Below are 20627 nucleotides of genomic sequence, written 5' to 3'. Positions count from 1 at the left end.
TCTTTCAAAAAAACAAAAAATCTGAAACTGATCACAGCGCCGTGGCCATTGCATCTTGTTACAGAACCTATAGCCTGGGCCTAGCAAGCAGCACAAGGTTTGCGATGGACCTGAGGAGTCTCAGTAAGACCCAGCACAGCCCAGCGAAGGAAAAGCCTTAATGCAGTATTTTTTCTGCGGGTTTGCACGATAATCAGCCTAATATAACCCAATGCGCTGTGGGAACGGAGATCCCTGTGATAAAATATAGAATGAATTTGCCAAAGGTCTGCGTCTTCAGCTGTTTCAAGTTACTGCAATACGGACAGCCAACCAGAAAATGAATATAAAGGACTGAGACGAGCAACAATTGTTGTGAACCTGATATTTACACTGAATACCCAGGACAAAATGGCGCCCTCGGCGTGGAACGGGAACAGGAAAAACGTCCCCGCGCGAGAAATGTACATACGCCCGGGATCATTCCCGTCTACGTTGGGCCCAAACTCACAAGCGCCCGAGCATCCAATGAGGGTTATAGTTAGACTCCACCCACGTTTTCCTCCACTATCTGAGCACATGCGCTCCAGGCACTCAGCAAGATACCTACTACGCAGGCGCAAGACGTCCGTCCTCTCACGCAACTGACGCAAGGAGCCTGTAATAATTTCGCAATTTATCCCGTGTGACCTTGAACCTTTGTAGCCTCCGAGGACCGGGACTGTCCAAGGTGTTGCCTTTATAACTCTCTTTGTCCTCTCGCCGCTCACTGAGCTCATACATGGCTCATCCAGGACGGAAGGACATACTTTTTCAACCATCATGCTTTGGAGCGTACCAGCCCGTACGCCCTGACTCCAGGGGCGGCGGTCAGATAGTTTCTGGTCAGGCAGTGCAGGCGGCGCCTCAGCGGAAGAGCGGGCCTCCAGGTCCCAGCAACCAACCCCGCCCTGCCACCCCACGTGGTTGGAGGTTTTCAGAAACGTTTTTCCTGTCGCGCTGCGCAGCTCTCGGCCTCTGAGTGTGTGTTTGCTCTCTCGCAGTTAACATTTAGCCGCCATGATAAGCGCCAGCCGAGCTGCGGCATCCCGTCTCGTCGGCGCTGCAGCCTCCTGGGGCCCCTCGGTCGTCCGCCACCAGGTAGGACTCTGCCAGGCCTTCTCCGATGGGCTCGCGGCTCACGGTCTCGGGCTTTGCAGCAGTGGGCTGCGCGCCCTTCGGGGTCAGTCCTTTGGGAGGGACTACTGGGAAAGAAGATGACGGGCCTTCCCGTAACCAAGGTGGCCGGCTCAAGGCTTATTTCAGGATTTTGCCTATGCGTCTCGGGCCTTGCTGAGTCACACCCCTTGCCAGCGTGGAGTCTTTATTTCACGAGGTAGCGGATAGTGGTCAGTTCTGAAGCTGATTGGATGTTTGGCCTTGGCGAGGGACGCAGTTCTAGTTAGGGAGAACCGCTGTTCTAGTCTGTACTCTCACCTACGAATCGGAGACAACTGTCCTCTGTAAAATACAGTGTGTGCAAAGACCCCTTTGCTATGATGAAATGAAAGAAGAAAACATCTTAGTAAATAAAATAAAACAGCTCCGAGGCTTTTGCTTAAGAATGTGTAGTTAGTTCCACAGAGTCTTTGGGGTACAATTGCTGTTATTTCAGAAAAAGTCGGCAGATTAGGTGAAGGCCATAGTGCTCCTTACTGTATAAGAGCAAAAACATACGTCTTTGGAGAACTGTAGTTGTCTCCCTGCTCTCTTGTAGGATTAAAGAAGGGCTTGGAAGTAGCCTGAGGTTAGGTAGTAACAAAGGTCTTTCTTTGATCCTGGTTGAAGGCCGCTCCTGAAAAAAAAAATTTTTTTTCCAAACTGATTCCACAAGATTTCTAATCCTATCCCTTTAAAACAGTTGTTTGGCAAGGTCAGGGAAAATGTCTCTAAATAATTTTAAATTTATACTTGCAATACACACATGTATATATATGTCTTACGTGTAAACTGCTCCTGACAACGAACTTGAGAAGTTTCTGAGTAATATTTTGTAATGCAGTGATTCACAACCAGGGGCAGTTTTGTCTCCCCACAGGACATTTGACAATGTCTAGAGATAATATTGTCACAAGTTGGGGAGTCATGCTACTGGTTTCTAGTGGTGGAGGCCCAGTATGCTGCTAAACATCTTACAATGCACAGGACAGACCCCCTTCCCTAATAAATATTTGGTTCAAAATCAGTCATGTCAGGGTTGAGAAACCATATCGTAATTGAGACTATTTTATATTTGCTTTTATTTATTTTTATCTGATTTATTTGGAGAACTCATACTTTATTAAATTTGCTGGTACAGTGCTTTTTATACATGAAATACGTTCTCTCAGTATACTTCAAACATAATAGCCACATTCATTTGTTCTTCAGAATAACTGGAACAAGCTTACATTTTCATGCATAGTAATGGCTGGTGCAATTTCTTTTTCTTTTTTAGGATGGTTGGAATGGCCTTAGTCATGAGGCTTTTAGAATTGTTTCAAGGCGGGATTATGCGTAAGTGGAACTTCATTTCCTTTGAGAAATAAATAGTAAACCCTCCAACAGTGGTCTCTAGATTTTTGCTTAATAATTCTAATTCTGTTCAGGAAATAATGACACATCTATATTTATTTGCAGATTATGTAATTATTACTATTCTTACAGTATCAGATATTTTCCTATGTATTTCTATAACTATTTTGGAGAGCACTATTTAAATAACTGTATCATTGTTTTAAATGTCTTACAGATCAGAAGCCATCAAGGGAGCAGTTGTTGGTATTGATTTGGGTACTACCAACTCTTGTGTGGCAGTTATGGAAGGTAAACAAGCAAAGGTGAGCATGATTGGAAGCTCTGGATCATAATGGTAGCTAGTACCCAATTTGGAATTCTGTGTCTTTCGGCTTAAAGGGACATTTTAAAAGCTTGTAAGTTTTTAAGACCTTTGTGCTTATTTTCATGGTGCTGATAACTGAATGGATTTGACTTCCCAGGATTTAAGTGTGTTCTCTTAGACTACTAAGTTACCATTATAACCCATTAGGATGGCTTACAAATGGATTACAGGTTACTTCTGTAATCAGTCCTGCACTTTTGTGAATCAGTTCAACCAAGGTTGTAGATGCAGAATAGTCTAGAAGCAAGTGGAACTCCACATAACACATGGGCTGAAGCCCAAGTAAACCATGTTCATAGGAGCTTTCTGCTATGGTAGAGGCTATTTAACAGAAGCCTCCTTAATCTTTTGAGCGAGGGACAGGCAGGCAGGCAGGAAGAGAGATAAGAAGCATCAGTTCTTTGTTGTGGCTCCTTAGTTTTGTTAGTTATTCATTGATTGCTTTCTCATTTGTGCCTTGACCAGGGGCTACAGCAGAGCAAGTGACCCCTTGCTCAAACCAGCAACCTCAGGGTTTCAAACCTGGGTCCTCTGCATCCAGTTCAACGCTCTATTCACTGAGCCACCGCCTGGTCAGGCACTTTTTTTAAAATTAATTAATTTATTTATTTTTTACAGAGACAGTGAGTCAGAGAGAGGGATAGACAGGGACAGACAGGAACAGAGAGAGATGAGAAGCATCAATCATTAGTTTTTCATTGTGCGTTGCAACACCTTAGTTGTTCATTGATTGCTTTCTCATATGTGCCTTGACCGCCGGCCTTCTGCAGACCAAGTAACCCCTTGCTGGAACCAGCGACCTTGGGTTCAAGCTGGTGGGCTTTTCCTCAAACCAGATGAGCCCGCACTCAAGCTGGCGACCTCGTGGTCTCGAACCCGGGTCCTCTGCATCCCAGTCCGACACTATCCACTGCGCCACTGCCTGGTCAGGCACTTTTTACATGAAACCTTTATCCCACTGTGATTCAGTTCTTAAGAGGACCTGGGATTCTTTATTTTTTTTTTATTTTTTATTTTAAATAAAGTAACTGTATCTTGAAGTGATAAGTGCAGATAATTGGTTTTTATTGTTGATCTATGAATTTAATGATTTTTTAAAAAATATTTTTCTGAAGTTGAAAATGGGGAGGCAGTCAGACAGACTCCTGCATGCGCCCAACCGGGATCCACCCGGCATGCCCACCAGGGGACGATGCTCTGTCCATCTGGGTCGTTGCTCGTTTGCAACCAGAGCCATTGTAGCACCTGAGGCAGAGGCCATGGAGCCATCCTCAGCGCCCGGGCCAACTTTGCTCCAATGGAGTCTTGGCTGCGGGAGGAGAAGAGAGACAGAGAGGAAGGAGAAGGGGAGGGGTGGAGAAGCAGATGGGCGCCTTTCCTGTGTGCCCTGGCCGGGAATCGAACCTGGGACTCCTGCACACCACGCCGATGCTCTACCACTGAGCCAACCGGCCAGGGCTTTATTTTTGTTTGTTTGTTTGTTTTTACAGAGACAGAGAGAGAGGGGGATAGACAGGGACAGACAGATAGGAACAGAGACATGAGAAGCATCAATCATCAGTTTTTCATTGCAACATCTTAGTTTTTCATTGATTGCTTTCTCATCTGTGCCTTGACTGCGGGCCTTCAGCAGACCGAGTAACCCCTTGCTTGGGCCAGCGACCTTGGGCTCAAGCTGGTGAGCCTTGCTCAAACCAGATGAGCCCGCACTCAAGCTGGCGATCTCGGAGTCTTGAACCTGGGTCCTTCCGCATCCCAGTCCGATGCTCTATCCACTGTGCCACCGCCTGGTCAGGCCTGAAACTTTTTTTAAAAAAAAACACAAGAGAGAGAATGACAGACAGGAAGGGAGAGGGATGAGAAGCATCAACTCATTGTGGCACTTTGGTGGTTCATTGATTGCTTTCTCATACATGCCTTGATGGGGGGGTTGGCGCTCTAGCTGAGCCAGTGACCTCTTGCTCAAGCCGGCGACCTTGGGGTCATGTCTATCATCCCAAGTCAATGCTCTATCCACTGCGCCACTGCCTGGTCAGACCATGCCTAAAACTTTTAGCCATTACAAAAATATTGGGAAGTAGATTTAATTCTCCTGGAAGGAAAGATTCCTTTGGCCCTACATTGACTATGAAAGATCTGATTTATATACTGTATTTTTTTTCTGTGGTTTTTGGTTGTTTCAAAGTCAAGGACTAAATATGGTTTTGTTTTTTTTTGTTCTTTTTTTTTTTAATTTTTATTTATTTATTTACTTATTTTTTACAGAGACAGAGAGTGAGTCAGAGAGAGGGATAGACAGGGACAGACAGACAGGAACGGAGAGAGATGAGAAGCATCAATCATTAGTTTTTCATTGCACGTTGCAATACCTTAGTTGTTCATTGATTGCTTTCTCATATGTGCCTTGACCACGGGCCTTCAGCAGACCGAGTAACCCCTTGCTGGAGCCAGCAGCCTTGGGCTCAAGCTGGTGAGCTTTTCCTCAAATCAGATGAGCCCGCACTCAAGCTGGCGACCTCGGGGTCTCGAACCTGGGTCCTCTGCATCCCAGTCCAATGCTCTATCCACTGCGCCACCGCCTGGTCAGGCTAGGACTAAATATGTTTTAAATACCTATTTCTAGCAGAAGGTATTTCTGTATCAGCATTCACAGTAGAAAAGTATGACCATTAGTATTCTTGAGAATTTGTTTTGCGATTTGGCATCAGTTATAAATCAGTTATAAATCACGGATACAGAGACACTAGGGGTGACTAGAACCTCATTCTCTGTCTTTACTTCGGGTGTTTTAGGTGCTGGAGAATGCTGAAGGTGCCAGAACCACCCCTTCAGTTGTGGCCTTTACAGCAGATGGAGAGCGACTTGTTGGCATGCCGGCCAAGCGACAGGCTGTTACCAACCCAAACAACACATTCTATGCCACTAAGCGTCTTATTGGCCGACGATATGATGACCCTGAAGTCCAGAAAGACATGTGAGTAATTGCAAAGGTCACAAGAAAAATCTTTTTATTAGGATCCCTGGAGCACCTTACCTTAGTAATTTTACATGTCCCTGAGGGCAAGCCCTACCCCTGCCAGAAGGTTATCTCCTTTAAAAATTATTTTGGCTCCACAGATTAGGTCTTTGCTTTATATAGACATGGTCTATGAAGGTTTGGCTGATCATTCTTGGGTCATTTAAATTGTTGTTAAACTCATAAGGCAGATAGTGGTCCAGGCTCCATCAGGTGCTGATCAGATATGTTTTCAAGATTTGTCCATGTTGTGGCATATATCAATACTTGGTTACCTTTTATGGCCAAATAATATTCCATTGTGTGGGTATATACTACATTTTGTTTATCCCCTTACAGTTAATGGGCACTTGGGTTGTTTTCAGTTCTCAGTTATTATAAATAATGTTGCCATAATTACTTGCATACAGGTTTTTGTGTGTATATGTTTTCATTTCTCCTGGCTATACACCTAGTAATGGAATTACTGAGCCATATGGTGGTGTTAACTAACCGTTTTCCAAAGCAGCTGCACAAATCTTTTGTTTGGTGAGAAATCCAGAGTGTTCGGGTTTCACCAGTATGTTTACTTACCAAAGGTTTTCATTGCATGAATTTGAAGTTCTCATTGGCCATGGATCTCTTGGGATGGAGGGTGGATATTCATGGTGTATGGTGGTAACTTTGTTGTGAATTGCACTGGCATGTTTTTTCAAATGTAACTTTTTGTGTCTTGCAGTAAAAATGTACCCTTTAAAATTGTTCGTGCCTCCAATGGTGATGCCTGGGTTGAAGCTCACGGAAAACTCTATTCCCCAAGTCAGATTGGAGCATTTGTGTTGATGAAGATGAAAGAGACTGCAGGTAAGAAGGTATAGTTCACATCTGGGAAAGTTCCAAGAACTGGGTGATTTCTCTGAGATCACTAGCTTTCATACTCCTGTGTCCCTTGGATGATTCTGATGGCTTTCATACAGAAAACCTTAGGAATGGCAAAACTTTGTTGTTATTCATACTTACCCTGCAGATTAAATATATCTGCCAAGTTTTCGTGATGGTGGCTTTCTTCTTTTTTTCCAGTAGAGTAGTAGTGTATTGAAAGTCAAAGGACTACACAGTAAGCTTTTGTCTGTTAGGCAGAACTTCCTATTTGAAGAAATTAGTGGCTATTTTAAGTCATTCTAGTTGGTGAACTTTCACTAAAGTGTTAAAGGTGAGGTCTTGGTTTTTAATCAGTATCTTTAATTGGAGTGTTTTCCTGCAGGGTCTCTACATTTTAGATCACGTGCTGAAAAACATTAATGAGTGCTATTTGTGGCTCCAAAAGGATGACATAGGTTGTTAGGGCTACATTAGTAATTCTGTTACCTATTTCACCTGACAGACGCTCATGATTGGATTCTTTCCTTGATTCTTTTCCAGAAAATTACTTGGGGCATACAGCAAAAAATGCTGTGATCACAGTCCCAGCTTATTTCAATGACTCTCAAAGACAGGTTAGTCATTTAGTATTTTTATTTAGGAAAGTAGTGGTACCTGGGACACAAAGGTAAAAAATGCTTTTTTTTCTTTTTTCTTTTCTTTTTTTTAGGCCACTAAGGATGCTGGCCAGATTGCTGGACTCAATGTGCTTCGGGTGATTAATGAGCCCACAGCTGCTGCTCTGGCTTATGGTCTAGACAAATCTGAAGACAAAGTGTGAGTCTGTACAGTAAACTCCACCAGGACTTACCCAGTCATCTCCATTTCATAGTGAATGAACCTTGCATTTAGAATAAAAATGGACTGCCTTGATTTGTTAAAAGCTATATAGTTTGTGATTTTCATTCAAGACTTTTGTTTATTTTTCCCCCTTTGGTATGTATGTTGATAGGTATTTATCCAAAAGAGTGGTTGAGTGCTGTTGATTTTACTTTTAAATGAATTTCTTTCATTTCAACTGTATGTGTACTTTGCCCCTAACTGTTAGGACCATATATGTTAATACAAATGTTACTTAGCAGTTATCGGATTTCATAATAATTACACCTTGGGGAAAACATCCAAGTTTATATTCATTTACTGAAATATGTAGTGGCATAGGCTCTATCATATACTGGTCAAATATGTTTACAATGTTTGTCTATGATATAGTATGTATTAATACTTTGTTACCTTTTGTTCCTTAAGGCCCTCTTTTTTTTTCTTTCTTTCTAGCATTGCTGTATATGACTTAGGTGGTGGAACTTTTGATATTTCTGTCCTGGAAATTCAGAAAGGAGTATTTGAAGTGAAGTCCACCAATGGAGACACTTTCTTAGGTGGTGAAGATTTTGACCAGGCCTTGCTACAACACATTGTAAAGGAGTTTAAAAGAGAGGTTAGTTACCAGTGTGGTTAATATATAGATATGAGGGTAGTGGAAATTTCCTTGTTCAGATTGCTGCCTTCATGGGTAGACTGAACTATTCTGGTTATTGTAGCTTCAGAGTGGGAATAAACAATAGATTGAAAGCATATGGCACTCTATGTATAATATTGGAAAAGGAATTCTGGGAACTCCTTTTATTGAGCTAGAATCCTGTGGCTGAAAGAACTGAGATCACTTGAGCCCTCTGGCTCTAGGCACAGATAACTTTTAGAATAGGTTTTTCTTTTGCCTACAGATTTTTAAAGGTAATAAGTAATTTATGCTTATTTATAAAGGTATGTATGGCTTTACTTTATGCTGTTTATAGCTTATCACTGAAATTTAAGTAATATTTATCACCTCATTAATATTAGTTTTGTGTGTTTTCACTTCGTAGACAGGAGTTGATTTGACCAAAGACAACATGGCGCTTCAGAGAGTTCGGGAAGCTGCTGAAAAGGCTAAATGTGAACTCTCCTCATCTGTACAGGTGAGACATAGATAAATGCCAGCAGTCTTTATGGGTCTTTTTAGCCTGAGCTTTACTTGAATGGCATATTTTAAATGCCTTAAGGTTTTCTGGTTGGTGGTAAAGAAACACAAAAGAAAAAACTTCCTTAGTTCTTTTTATTTTTTTAATGGACTAGCTTAATTTGTTAACTGTCCAAATAAGTTATACATACTAGAGCTAAAATCTAGGCTAGCACTGTGCAATATTAGAATTGCTAGCCTGTAAATACTAGACTTTCAGAACTGCCATTCAAGATAACCTCTTTGTGTGAGTCACTGATTGTTCTTTAAAGTTTTTTTTTTTTGCATGATATATTCTTTTAAATTTTATTTATTTATTTGTTTTTTACAGAGACAGAGTGAGTCAGAAGGATAGACAGGGACAGACGGGAACTGAGAGAGATGAGAAGCATCAATCATTAGTTTTTCATTGCGCGTTGCAACACCTTAGTTCATTGATTACTTTCTTATATGTGCCTTGACTGTGGGCCTTCAGCAGACCGAGTAACCCCTTGCTACATCTGAGCAAGTTTTTCCCTTTGGGCATCAGATTTGCTCAGCATCTGCTTAAGGTATCAGCTTGTATTTTGTTTCTGAGAGATGAGGCTGCACGTCGTCTTAATCACTAGAATAGAATTGTAGAAAGCATGTTAGATCCAGGTCAGAGACGATGCAAGGTGGAAAGCATGAGGTGTAATTCTGAGGTATTGGGTGGCAGCAGAGACACAGAGCCTATGACTACATTAGTTGTCAGTTTGATTACCTTCTGGGAGGGGAAGAGGTATTAACCTTCAGTAAAACCTGGATTTTTTTTTTTAAGTAGCTGTAAGGAGTAACAGAGTTGTACAAAGTCACCCATGACATTGATGGTGTAGCTTTGTTTCCTGCTACTATGTAGAGTAGCAGAACTTGGCATGATAGGTAGGGTTGCAGTTGAAATATTGTGGGACTGCAAGAGAATAGCTTAGAATTCTTCCTAGAGATCTTATACTTCTTGGAAGGAAAGGTTGGTATTAGCATGGCTGTACAGTAAGTCCTCACCTAACATCATCAATAGGTTCTCCACTTTTAAGCAAATGTTGTATAAGGAAACTAGTTTTACCATATGTTAATTGATAAAAATGAGTTAAATTCCTATGACATTTTATCACTGTTATAACACAATGTTTTTATTCCAAGGCCTGCTGTATCTTTTTGATAGGTATTTGGATTGTTTTCCAACCTCTTGCTATTTACATTGACTATCCTTGTACATTAATGTTCTTGCATGTGTGATTGTAAATCTGTAGGATAAATTCTGAGAAACATCCTAATGAAGTTCAGTGTGGTAGGGGAGGTGGGCGTTATTTAGAACATTATATTAAACATCAGACCAGAGGTATCATAATAAAGAGTGGCTCTACAAGTAAACTGCTAGGATTCAAGTCCTATTTCATCATCTCAAGCATTGTGACCTTGGATGGATTACTTAACATTTCTGTCTTATCTATAGAATGAAAATAATAGTGCCACTTTCTCTCTTAAAATTGTAAGGATTACTAAGTTAACATATATATGTGTAACACACTTAGGACAATGTATAATAAGTAATAAGTACTCTAAATGTAAGCTATTATTAGTGTGATAAAAAAGGTAAATTTAGGTTGTCATAGAGGAGGAGCCTGATGGTTGTCAGAGCTGTTTGACATAACAAGGAGAGCTTCTGAAAGGTGAATTAATCAGGAAAAGATAATGGGTCAAATAAGAGGGACTGGGTGAAACCCGAAGTGCAGATAGGCAGGAAAGAGCATGGGACATGAGGCTGGAGTCTTTATAGATTTGTGATTTGGCATCTGTCCTGAAATGAGTGAGTGTAAACCACTGAAAACGTGCTGCGTGGGGCAGTAACATGGTCAGGTCTGGATTTATGAAAAGCACTTTGGCCGAGGCGGAGTGGAGTTTTCAGTGGGGAGAGGTTCTGTGACGGAGGTCAGAACCTCTGAGTGGATGTGGGAAGCCACTGGGAGGCTATTTGTAGTAGATAGACCCTGTGGTGAGAGAGGATTTGGTCTAGAGTGACAGTGGGAGGTACTAGGTTGGATTTGAGAAAGATGAAGGACAGAACTTTGTTGTGAAGGGTTTTTCACATGGTCACTAATTTAACAATGTCTGGCACTACACTAATACAATAGCCACATATGGGTGTTTAAAATTAAGTAAAATTTTAAAGTTCTATTCCTCAGTTGTACTATCTGTATCTCAGATGCTCAGCCTGAATTGAACAGCACAGATTATAGAAATTTCTGTTGGATTATGTTGGTTTGGATGATTAAATTCTATTTTCTGGTTTAGGTTATTGACATTTTGCAAAGAAGGAAAGAAATTGTCAATGGTGTTCTTTAAGGCAGTACCCAGTAACACTATATTGCTAGAGAAGGTGAGCCAACTTTCACTGTTTATTAAGCAGTTTAGTAGTTCCAAGTACTTTTACCTGAAGAAAGGTGGTTAAGGATTTTTTCCCCTTCATCTTGATTCCCTGCTGGCTGTGCTTTAATGTGAAGTTGGAGGAGAGGCATAAGGAATTCTGTTCCTGAGGATCTACCCCTAGGATGCCTGTTTCAGCATGTTTAGTGATGAGTTTTGTTAGTCTAAATAATTATAATCTATGCCTTATTAGGATTTATTAAATAATGAATATTACATGGTGTGACTGTGGCTATGTTTGCTGCTCTGTGGATGTGATGTCAGTAAAGTCAGTCCTTGTAATTCTCTCTAAGCATTTCTGTTTATAGCTGTCTAACCATCTTCCTGAAACTTACAAAACCCTGGCTTGGTGGTAAGTTATTTGATTCAGAGCATACCATTGATGGGTTGTTGTGTTTTTTGTTTGTTTTTTAACAGAGACAGAGAGAGTCAGAGAGAGGGATAGATGGGGACAGACAGACAGGAACAGAGAGATGAGAAGCATCAATCATCAGTTTTTTGTTGTGACACCTTAGTTGTTCATTGATTGCTTTCTCATATGTGCCTTGACTGCGGGCCTTCAGCAGACCGAGTAACCCCTTGCTCAAGCCAGCAACCTCGGGGTCTCGAACCTGGGTCCTCGGCATCCCAGTCCAACGCTCTATCCACTGTGCCACCGCCTGGTCAGGCCATTGATAGGTTTTTTTCATGCACATGGAATTTTTTAAAACTTGGTGGAGAAAAACAAGTGTAGTTTTTAATATACAGGGTGGGACTAAAGTAGGTTTGCAGTTTATATGGAAAATAATACATTAATAACAAGCATAAACTATGTTTCGTGTACTCATTTATTTTTATTTTTGCCAACCCTGTATATTTATTATTTTTTTCCCACCCTGTATATTTAGTGTTAGAATGTTTATCTCCTGAACAGAGTTTTTCCTGCTTCTCTACTCTGTACTTCATTATTTAATAGTAGATGCTCTAGTGTTTACCTTTGGAAAGATAAGAGGTTGAATCTTAAAGAGACAGTCTCTTTTTGGTGGCTGTTCCTTTAGAGTGGGTATAACCACTATGGCATTCAGTCTTAGTTTTTTTGTTGTTGTTTTTTGTTTTATTTATATTTATTTGTTTGTTTATTTTCCAGAGACAGAGAGTCAGAGAGAGCGATAGATAGGGACAGACAGACAGAAACAAAGAGAGATGAGAAGCATCAATCATTAGTTTTTTGTTGAGACACCTTAGTTGTTCATTGATTGCTTTCTCATATATGCCTTGACTGTGGGGCTACAGCAGACCAAGTAACCCCTTGCTCAAGCTAACGATCTTGGATTCTAGCTGGTGAGCTTTGCTCAAACCAGTTGAGCCCGCGCTCAAGCTGGAGACCTCGAGGTCTCGAACCTGGGTCTTCTTCTGCGTCCCAGTTCGACACTCTATCCACTGCGCCACCGCCTGGTCAGGCCAGGTTTTTGTTTGTTTGTTTGTTTGTTTTATAAAGCAAATACAACAAGGTACTTGCTTTTTTTTTTTTTTAATTTTTATTTTATTTTATTTATTCATTTTAGAGAGGAGAGAGAGAGAGAAGAGAGAGAACTGGGGAGGAGCTGGAAGCATCAACTCCCATATGTGCCTTGACCAGGCAAGCCCAGGGTTTCGAACCGGAAACCTCAGCATTTCCAGGTCGACGCTTTATCCACTGTGCCACCACAGGTCAGGCTGGTCAGGCCAGTGTTTAATTGAATAAGAAACTTCACGATGGCCCTGGCCACTTGGCTCAGTGGTAGAGCGTCAGCCTGGCATGTGGAAGTCCTGGGTTTAATTCCCAGCCAGGGCACACAGGAGAAGCGCCCATCTGCTTCTTCACCCTCCCCCTTCTCCTTTTTTTCTTTCTCTCTCCCTTTCACAGCCAAGGCTCAATTGGAGCAACGTTGACTCTGGTGCTGAGGATGGCTCATGGCCTCTTCCTCAGGCGCTAGAATGGCTCTGGTTGCTACAGCAACGGCCCAGATGGGCAGAGCATCGCCCCCTAGTGGGCATGCCGGGTGGATCCCAGTCGCATGTGGGAGTCTGTTCCCTGCTTCGCACTTCAGAAAAATACAAAAAGAAAGAAAAAGAAACTTCACAACTACTGGTCTTCTGTTTCCTTTGCAGACCGACATCAATTTGCCATATCTTACAATGGATGCTTCTGGACCTAAGCATTTGAATATGAAGCTGACCCGGGCTCAGTTTGAGGGGATCGTCATCGATCTAATCAAAAGGACCATTGCCCCATGCCAAAAAGCCATGCAGGATGCAGAAGTCAGCAAGAGTGACATAGGAGAAGTGATTCTTGTTGGTGGCATGACTAGAATGCCCAAGGTATGGATGGACTCATGAAATTCTCAACATGGAGAGCAGAGAGGGCTGACACATAATATACTGCTCAAAAAATTTAGGGGATATTTCAAAATGAATATGAAGCTGTAAAATATTCCCTATTTTTTGTGAGCAGTGTATATATTTTCTTATGGCTTATGGAACAGATGGCTTATGATGTGTAGGGACATGAATATGTGGCCTTTCATCCACAGTAGCCCTGATGAATTTTTGCCCTAATTAAAAATTATTTTTAGCTTCTTTTTAAAATCCAAGGGTATAAGAAAAAGGAATAGGAAGGGCAAAGTGTCATTGGGGTGGTAGCAGAAAGAATCCTGAACTGAAGTCTGCAGAATTTTAGGAATGAATGTTTGCACTCAGAGATAGCTTAAAACCTTGGTACTAATGAGCCTCCATGAGGCAGTATTAGGCGTATGTCTTTGCAGCATAGTGTTCAGAGTTTCTAATTGTATCTCTTCAACAAAGATATGTGCGGTGATGCATTCTGTTCATCAACACATCATGCTGAAAAGACAGGTGTGTGGAAAGCTAACGACTGAGCACAGAACCTGTTGAAGATGCACTTCTTTATAGCTTTCATAGAATTATTTTGGGCCTTCATGTTTTCTTAATTTTTTTGAGTACATGCGCTTAGGAAAATACGCACAGAATAAATCAGGAGAGAAAAAGAGAGGCTGTGGACCAGAAAGATACCTTTATGTTGACAAATTATTCCAGATGCTATTTAAGTAGTATTTTTCCCTAACATTAGTAATAAGGGGTGGGGAGTGGGGGCAAGGAAGAACATGTCCCACATTAGCACTAGTGTTGTCATTGTATATCCACCACTTCTTGGATGTTGGTTTTACAGATAACATAGAAGAGGACTTAGACTATGTAATTTCTGAGTCACCATGCCTTGTACCCTCTATTTCTTTTAATCTTTTTATTTTGAAATTAAAGTTAATGGGTGACATTGATCAATAAGAGTACATAGGTTTCTGGTGAACATCTCTATAGCATTTGAACTATTGGTTGCATTGTGTGCCCATCACCCAAAGTCAAATCATTTTCTGTCACATTGTTGTCCCTCTATACTCCCCTTTCTCCCCAACCCCACACCCTCTATTTCTAATTTAATGTGTTGTTTGGAAAATTAAATGACAAAAATTCTTTCCAAATTTACAAGGACTATGAATGAGCTATCATGTAAGAAAAGTATATGAGTGTTACCTACATGATACACTCAGATTATTAACAAGAATTCGACTAAGAAATACTACAGTAATTTGAGTGGAACTCTTAGGTCTGAAGTAACTTGTCCTTTGATTTGCTGTGGTCTTGGGACACGTGTTCTGTCTCCCTTCCTGGGCAGTTAGTTGCTTTGAGTAATGGGTGACAGTTTTTTTCTTGATACTCAGGTTCAGCAGACTGTGCAGGATCTCTTTGGCCGAGCCCCAAGTAAAGCTGTTAATCCTGATGAGGCTGTGGCCATTGGAGCTGCCATTCAGGGAGGTGTATTGGCTGGTGATGTTACAGATGTGCTGCTCCTGGATGTCACTCCCCTTTCTCTGGGTATTGAGACTCTGGGAGGTGTATTTACCAAACTTATTAACAGGAACACCACTATTCCAACCAAGAAAAGCCAGGTAAGAGCCTCCACTCTCTACCTAGTCACAGAGATACCAGGGTCTGGGAGGGATGTGATTGCAGCCACCTTTGTGAGCTTTTCTGGGAAATGTTTTGTTTATAGTCCATACTAGGTGAATGTGGGTGGTAAGACTCTGACGCTTTCTCTCTTTTTTTTTTTTTTTTTCCAATTAGCAGCTGAATTGTGCCTTGGATAAACCTCTGGCTCTGAAACTACCACTGCATAAATCTCAATCATTTTTTTAGTTTGTTCCTGGAAAAAATTCTCTTTGCTGGATAGCCGGTAGTGATGATTGTAGGGAAGACATTAATAGTCTCCATTAATAACCTGCCAAAAGGAGTGTCATCATTTGGGACTAAATTCCCTGTACTCTTTGTTGTCAAAGGATGTAAAAATAGTGGTGGGGCAAGACTGTGGAATGTGCTTCTGTTCATGGTGAACAGTGGATGGCCTGGGGTGCCAAGTCAGGGCTATCTGGACAATGCCTTGGGTCTTGGATTAAGTATTTCCCTGATTTTCTAAATTTTTGTTTTAATGAAAAACTGGCTATTGCTATATTTGTGTAGTGATGTGTTGCCAACACATCATTCTGAAGGTGTGGTAACTTCCTGTGACGAGCACAAAATACATGTCCTGTCTCTGACGTATTTCCCCAGATGAGCATGTTTCAATGTCCCGTTTTTTTTAGCTCCTCCTCTCAAGGCCGCCTGTGCCAATGCTGCATCTTTGTATGATGCGTTTGCTTAGCAGAAACAGTAGCCATCACATGCCCTTTTGCTATGCTAATCCTACTCGTTTCCCAGCAAAGACATAAATCTTTGTTCTGAAAATAGTGTACATTAGGATTCTTCCACTGTTGGGGTGTGAGTATCTCTTTGGCTTATACTTTATGTTAGGCAAGTAGTTTAATTAGAGTGCCAACCCAGGAAGTTTCTTTTTCTCTAGGTATTTTCTACTGCTGCTGATGGTCAGACTCAAGTGGAGATTAAAGTGTGTCAGGGTGAGAGAGAGATGGCTGGAGACAACAAACTTCTTGGACAGTTTACTTTGGTGGGTATTGGGAATCCTAAATATGTTCCTCATTCTTTTATACTGTAAAGTTAGACTGTATTCTAACCCTTATTAGTAGTACCATAAACTGCTGAAGCACTCTGTTAACATAGTGTACATACACATTCTGCAACTGGATAAACCTTGGCTTGAGTTTTTACTTGAAAGTTTTGCTTGTGCTATAAGAGCTTTAAGAATAGTATGCCTGGGCCCTGGCCGGTTGGCTCAGTGATAGAGCGTCGGCCTGGCGTGTGGAGGTCCCGGGTTCGATTCCTGGCCAGGGCACACAGGAGAGGCGCCCATCTGCTTCTCCACCCCTCCCCCTCTCCTTCCTCTCTGTATCTGTCTTCCCCTCCCGCAGCCGAGGCTCCATTGGAGCAAAGATGGCCCGGGTGCTGGGGATGGCTCCGTGGCCTCTGCCCCGGGTGCTGGGGATGGCTCCATGGCCTCTGCCCCGGGCGCTAGAGTGGCTCTGGTCTAGGCAGAGGGACGCCCCGGAAGGGCGGAGCATTGCCCCCTGGTGGGCATGCCAGGTGGATCCCGGTCGGGCGCATGCGGAAGTCTGCCTCCCCGTTTCCAGCTTCAGAAAAATACACACACACAAAAAAAAAAATAGTATGCTTGGCCTGACCTGTCGTGGCGCAGTGGGTAAGGATTAACCTGGAACGCTGAGACACCAGTTCAAAACCCTGGGCTTCTCCAGTGAAGGCACATATGAGAAGCAACTACTATGAGTTGATGCTTCCTACTTCTCCCTCCTGGGCCCCCCCCCCCCCCCCCCCCGTCTCTCTTTAAAAAAATTAGTATTTAAATAAATTTTAAAAAATATTATGTCTGACCAGATGGTGGTGCAATAGATAACAGTGTCAGCCTGGGATGCTGAATACCCAGGTTTAAAACCCTGAGGCTGCTGACTTGAGCGTCTCGTTACCCTTGAATGTGGGCATTGCTGGCTTGAGTGTGGGATCTTAGAAGATATGACCCCATGTTCGCTGGTTTGAGCATGGGGCCACTGACTTGGCTGGAGACCCTCTCCTCCCAGTCAAGGCATGTGAGAAAGCAATCAGTGAACAACTAAGGTGCCACAACTATGAGTTGATGCTTCTCATCTCCCTCCCTTCCTGTCTCTTGCTTTCAAATAAATTATTATAAGAGACAGGGAAATGTTCATAGATAATACTAATTAGAAGAATTCCTGGTTACTAATTTAAGACACATGGATACTGGCTTCCAGTTAGCATTGTTTTTTGTTTCTTGGTGAGATAAACAGTGAGGGAGAGGTTTGCTCTTGCTATAATTTTTGTGTCCCCAGGTACATAAGCCATTATGATTACTTGCTACAGCTAACCTTAACTGGTATGAGCCCTATTCATTTTGGATAGCAATGGAACTAAACTACTACCTTTACTTATAAACTTGTTTTTGTATATTTTAATTAAGCAAAGCTATAGCTTGCTCTTACCTGGAACCAAGTGACTTGTTCCCCAGAAGACTGCAGGTTTGGAACTACTACAGCACTGGACCTCTTTGTGAAGGAGTTTCGTTTACTCTATTTGCTTATTTTAGATTGGAATTCCCCCAGCCCCTCGTGGAGTCCCTCAGATTGAAGTTACATTTGATATTGATGCCAATGGGATCGTACATGTTTCTGCCAAAGATAAGGGTACAGGACGTGAGCAGCAGAGTAAGTTTTCTCATTTATGAGACTGTTAAGAGTGAGGTGAAGGACCTTAGAGTTCCTTTTTGTGGGGAACATGACCTTCTAGAATAGATTATGCATGTCTTTTCTCACCACCTTGGGAGATGAGTCCTCTTTACCTTTTTCTCCTCAGTTATCAGATTCACATCGACAGATGTGTTCTGGAAAATAGGCAGTGGATTGCTGAAGTTTGGGTAGGTAGGCAAGACAGTTGGTCGTTGTATACATCAGACCCTTGGTTTCTCTGCTTATTGTAGGACAACAGGGTATTCCTCTTCATAATTCACATCAAGATTGGCTATTTTGAGCAGTATTTTCTTTTTTAAATGCAGTAGATGATGAGATATGTAATTTTAACCTGAAGTAACGAAATGCTTTCTTTTCCCTGTAGTTGTGATCCAGTCTTCCGGTGGGTTAAGCAAAGATGATATTGAAAATATGGTTAAAAATGCAGAGAAGTATGCTGAAGAAGACAGGCGAAAGAAGGTGATTAACACATTTCTGCCTTTTCAGCAGGAAGGTGAAAGAGGGAGCTTGGACATTTCATTGATCTTATATCTTCTGTTACCCTCATCTATCCCTTCTCCCCTTTGCTCATAACTATGTGGAATGCCTTTATTTTGTATTTTCAGTCTTCCCATGTTAATTCTTATGTTATAAAATCCAGCTAAAATCTGTTATCAACATTTCAGACTACCTCAGACCACCACAGTGATTTTTTTCCCCATTTATGTTTTTATTCTGTAACAGTATGCAGCAGAGTAAGCATGTTGTCTTTCTCAGTGAGATGTTCAGCGAAACAACTGATGGGGAAGTCTTCCAATTTTCCATTTCTCTTAGGAACGAGTTGAAGCAGTTAATATGGCTGAGGGTATCATCCATGATACAGAAAGCAAGATGGAAGAATTCAAGGACCAATTGCCTGCTGATGAGGTGAGCCCTCTTTTATAATGGAATAGTTCATGAAGTTGAGAGGCATTGTAACCAGTGTTAATGAGGTTTTATCTGTCACTGTGTGCATCTTGGTAGGAATTTAGTTTTTAAGAAATGTTTCTGAATATTTCTGCTTCATGTAATGGAACAGGAAACCCAGAAAAAGGGAGGGATTTGTTTCATTTTGTTTTTAAGTGCAACAAGCTAAAAGAAGAGATTTCCAAAATGAGGGAGCTCCTGGCTCGAAAAGATAGTGAAACTGGAGAAAACATAAGGCAGGCAGCATCTTCCCTTCAGCAGGCATCACTGAAGCTCTTCGAAATGGCATACAAAAAGGTATAAGGACAAAGGGGTCTTTTGCTTCTAACTTGAAACTTGATGTAACTGCTGTTGATTATCCTCATGAGTGGCTCCCAACATAGCCATTTATAAAACTGGGAGTACTGAAAAGATCCTTCTTGGCTTTACTTTGGGAGGGAGAGAGGGTGGGGTCAAAGGGAATGAGACAGAAACCATCAGTAGTGTATAAGGAGGGAAGAAGGATGGAATAGGTGGGATATGGCTTCTTGTTTTATAGTTCATCAGTGAGCAAGCTGTCAGTCTTAACATTAAATGAATGGCTATCCAATGTTTTCTTAACAGATGGCCTCTGAACGAGAAGGCTCTGGAAGTTCTGGCACTGGGGAACAAAAGGAAGATCAAAAAGAGGAGAAACAGTAATGGCAGTAAACGTTGGAGACAGATAACATATGACGCTTGGGAGTGAAGGGACTTCCTGAGCAGAAATAGGCAAACTTCAGTCTTACTGTGTTTTTGCAGTATCCTATATATAATTTCCTTAATATGTAAATTTAGTGACTCGAAGCTAATGATCATTTAATGAGTGATAATGCCAGCAGTACAAAGCTCACAATGTCCTATCCCTAGCCTATTGTTTTTCAGCTGCACGTAAAAGGGAAGATGATTTATTGATCATTATAAAGACTTTACATTGTTTTGTGCTGAAGTAGCTATATTTCCAAGAGGTGAAACCATCCCACACACCACAATGAAGGTAGTCAGTGATACACCTAGAATGAAACTTATCTGGGGATAAGATACTTAAGTATTGCTGTACCAGCCTGTATGTACATGGCATCCTTCAACTGAGGCCTTGCAAGGCAAGCCCGCCCTGTCACATTCAGAGATAGAGCAGGGGAAGCTAGGTTGATGGAAAACCTAAGCTAAATATTTGTTAGGTACAGTTTTTGAAACAAGGTCATAAGGCTTCCTAATTTTCCTATGGTGTACTTTTATAGCTACCTTCTGGCCTTTGTCTGGCACCTGTATCCTTGATTGTTCTTTTTGATCCATTCTGGACTTTTTTTAAAAATAAACATGAAAAGCATTTTGATCTCCTGTTTGTGAGGGGTGAGACTCTGAGATTTAGCTTTGATAATATAACATGCATCATACTTTCCAATTCCCTGACCTAGAGTCACTCAGGTAAAACATGGGATTTGGAAAGGCTGGTATAATGAAATAATTAGCATGTCACCAAGGACAAGTCTGGTTCTGAGGGTTTTGGGTTTTTTCCTCTTAGAGCCCCATCTTTTGTTTGGAATGTTAAAAGGCTAGACTTCGATCTAGCATGGAAACGGGCTACTCTTTCCTGGTTGCTTTCAGTTCCAAGTAGCTTTATTAATATAAGTCTAGTAGTAA

At 41.6% G+C, this 20627-nt stretch overlaps 1 protein-coding gene and 1 non-coding gene across 2 annotated transcripts; both read left to right on the top strand.

Moving 5' to 3' along the window:
* The first annotated feature begins 938 nt into the window (after positions 1-938).
* On the top strand, positions 939-20313 carry HSPA9 (heat shock protein family A (Hsp70) member 9). The gene is made up of 17 exons (XM_066272600.1): positions 939-1119; positions 2456-2514; positions 2750-2837; positions 5692-5873; positions 6634-6758; positions 7317-7390; positions 7486-7592; positions 8091-8253; positions 8681-8773; positions 13387-13596; positions 15015-15242; positions 16190-16294; positions 17861-17978; positions 18385-18479; positions 18834-18926; positions 19122-19262; positions 19569-20313. The coding sequence occupies exons 1-17, from the start codon at positions 1039-1041 to the stop codon at positions 19644-19646; spliced, it is 2040 nt and encodes a 679-aa protein (XP_066128697.1). The 5' UTR covers positions 939-1038; the 3' UTR covers positions 19647-20313.
* Positions 14084-14158, top strand: LOC136337057 (small nucleolar RNA SNORD63). The gene has a single exon (XR_010731773.1). It is a non-coding gene; the product is annotated as a small nucleolar RNA SNORD63 (small nucleolar RNA).
* Positions 20314-20627: the final 314 nt, after the last annotated feature.

The sequence above is a fragment of the Saccopteryx bilineata genome, chromosome 4, assembly GCF_036850765.1.
Source record: "Saccopteryx bilineata isolate mSacBil1 chromosome 4, mSacBil1_pri_phased_curated, whole genome shotgun sequence".
In the NCBI taxonomy this organism is placed as follows: domain Eukaryota; kingdom Metazoa; phylum Chordata; class Mammalia; order Chiroptera; family Emballonuridae; genus Saccopteryx; species Saccopteryx bilineata.
The sequence above is the reverse complement of the archived record's forward strand: the minus strand, read 5'-3'. Positions and strand labels throughout refer to the sequence as shown.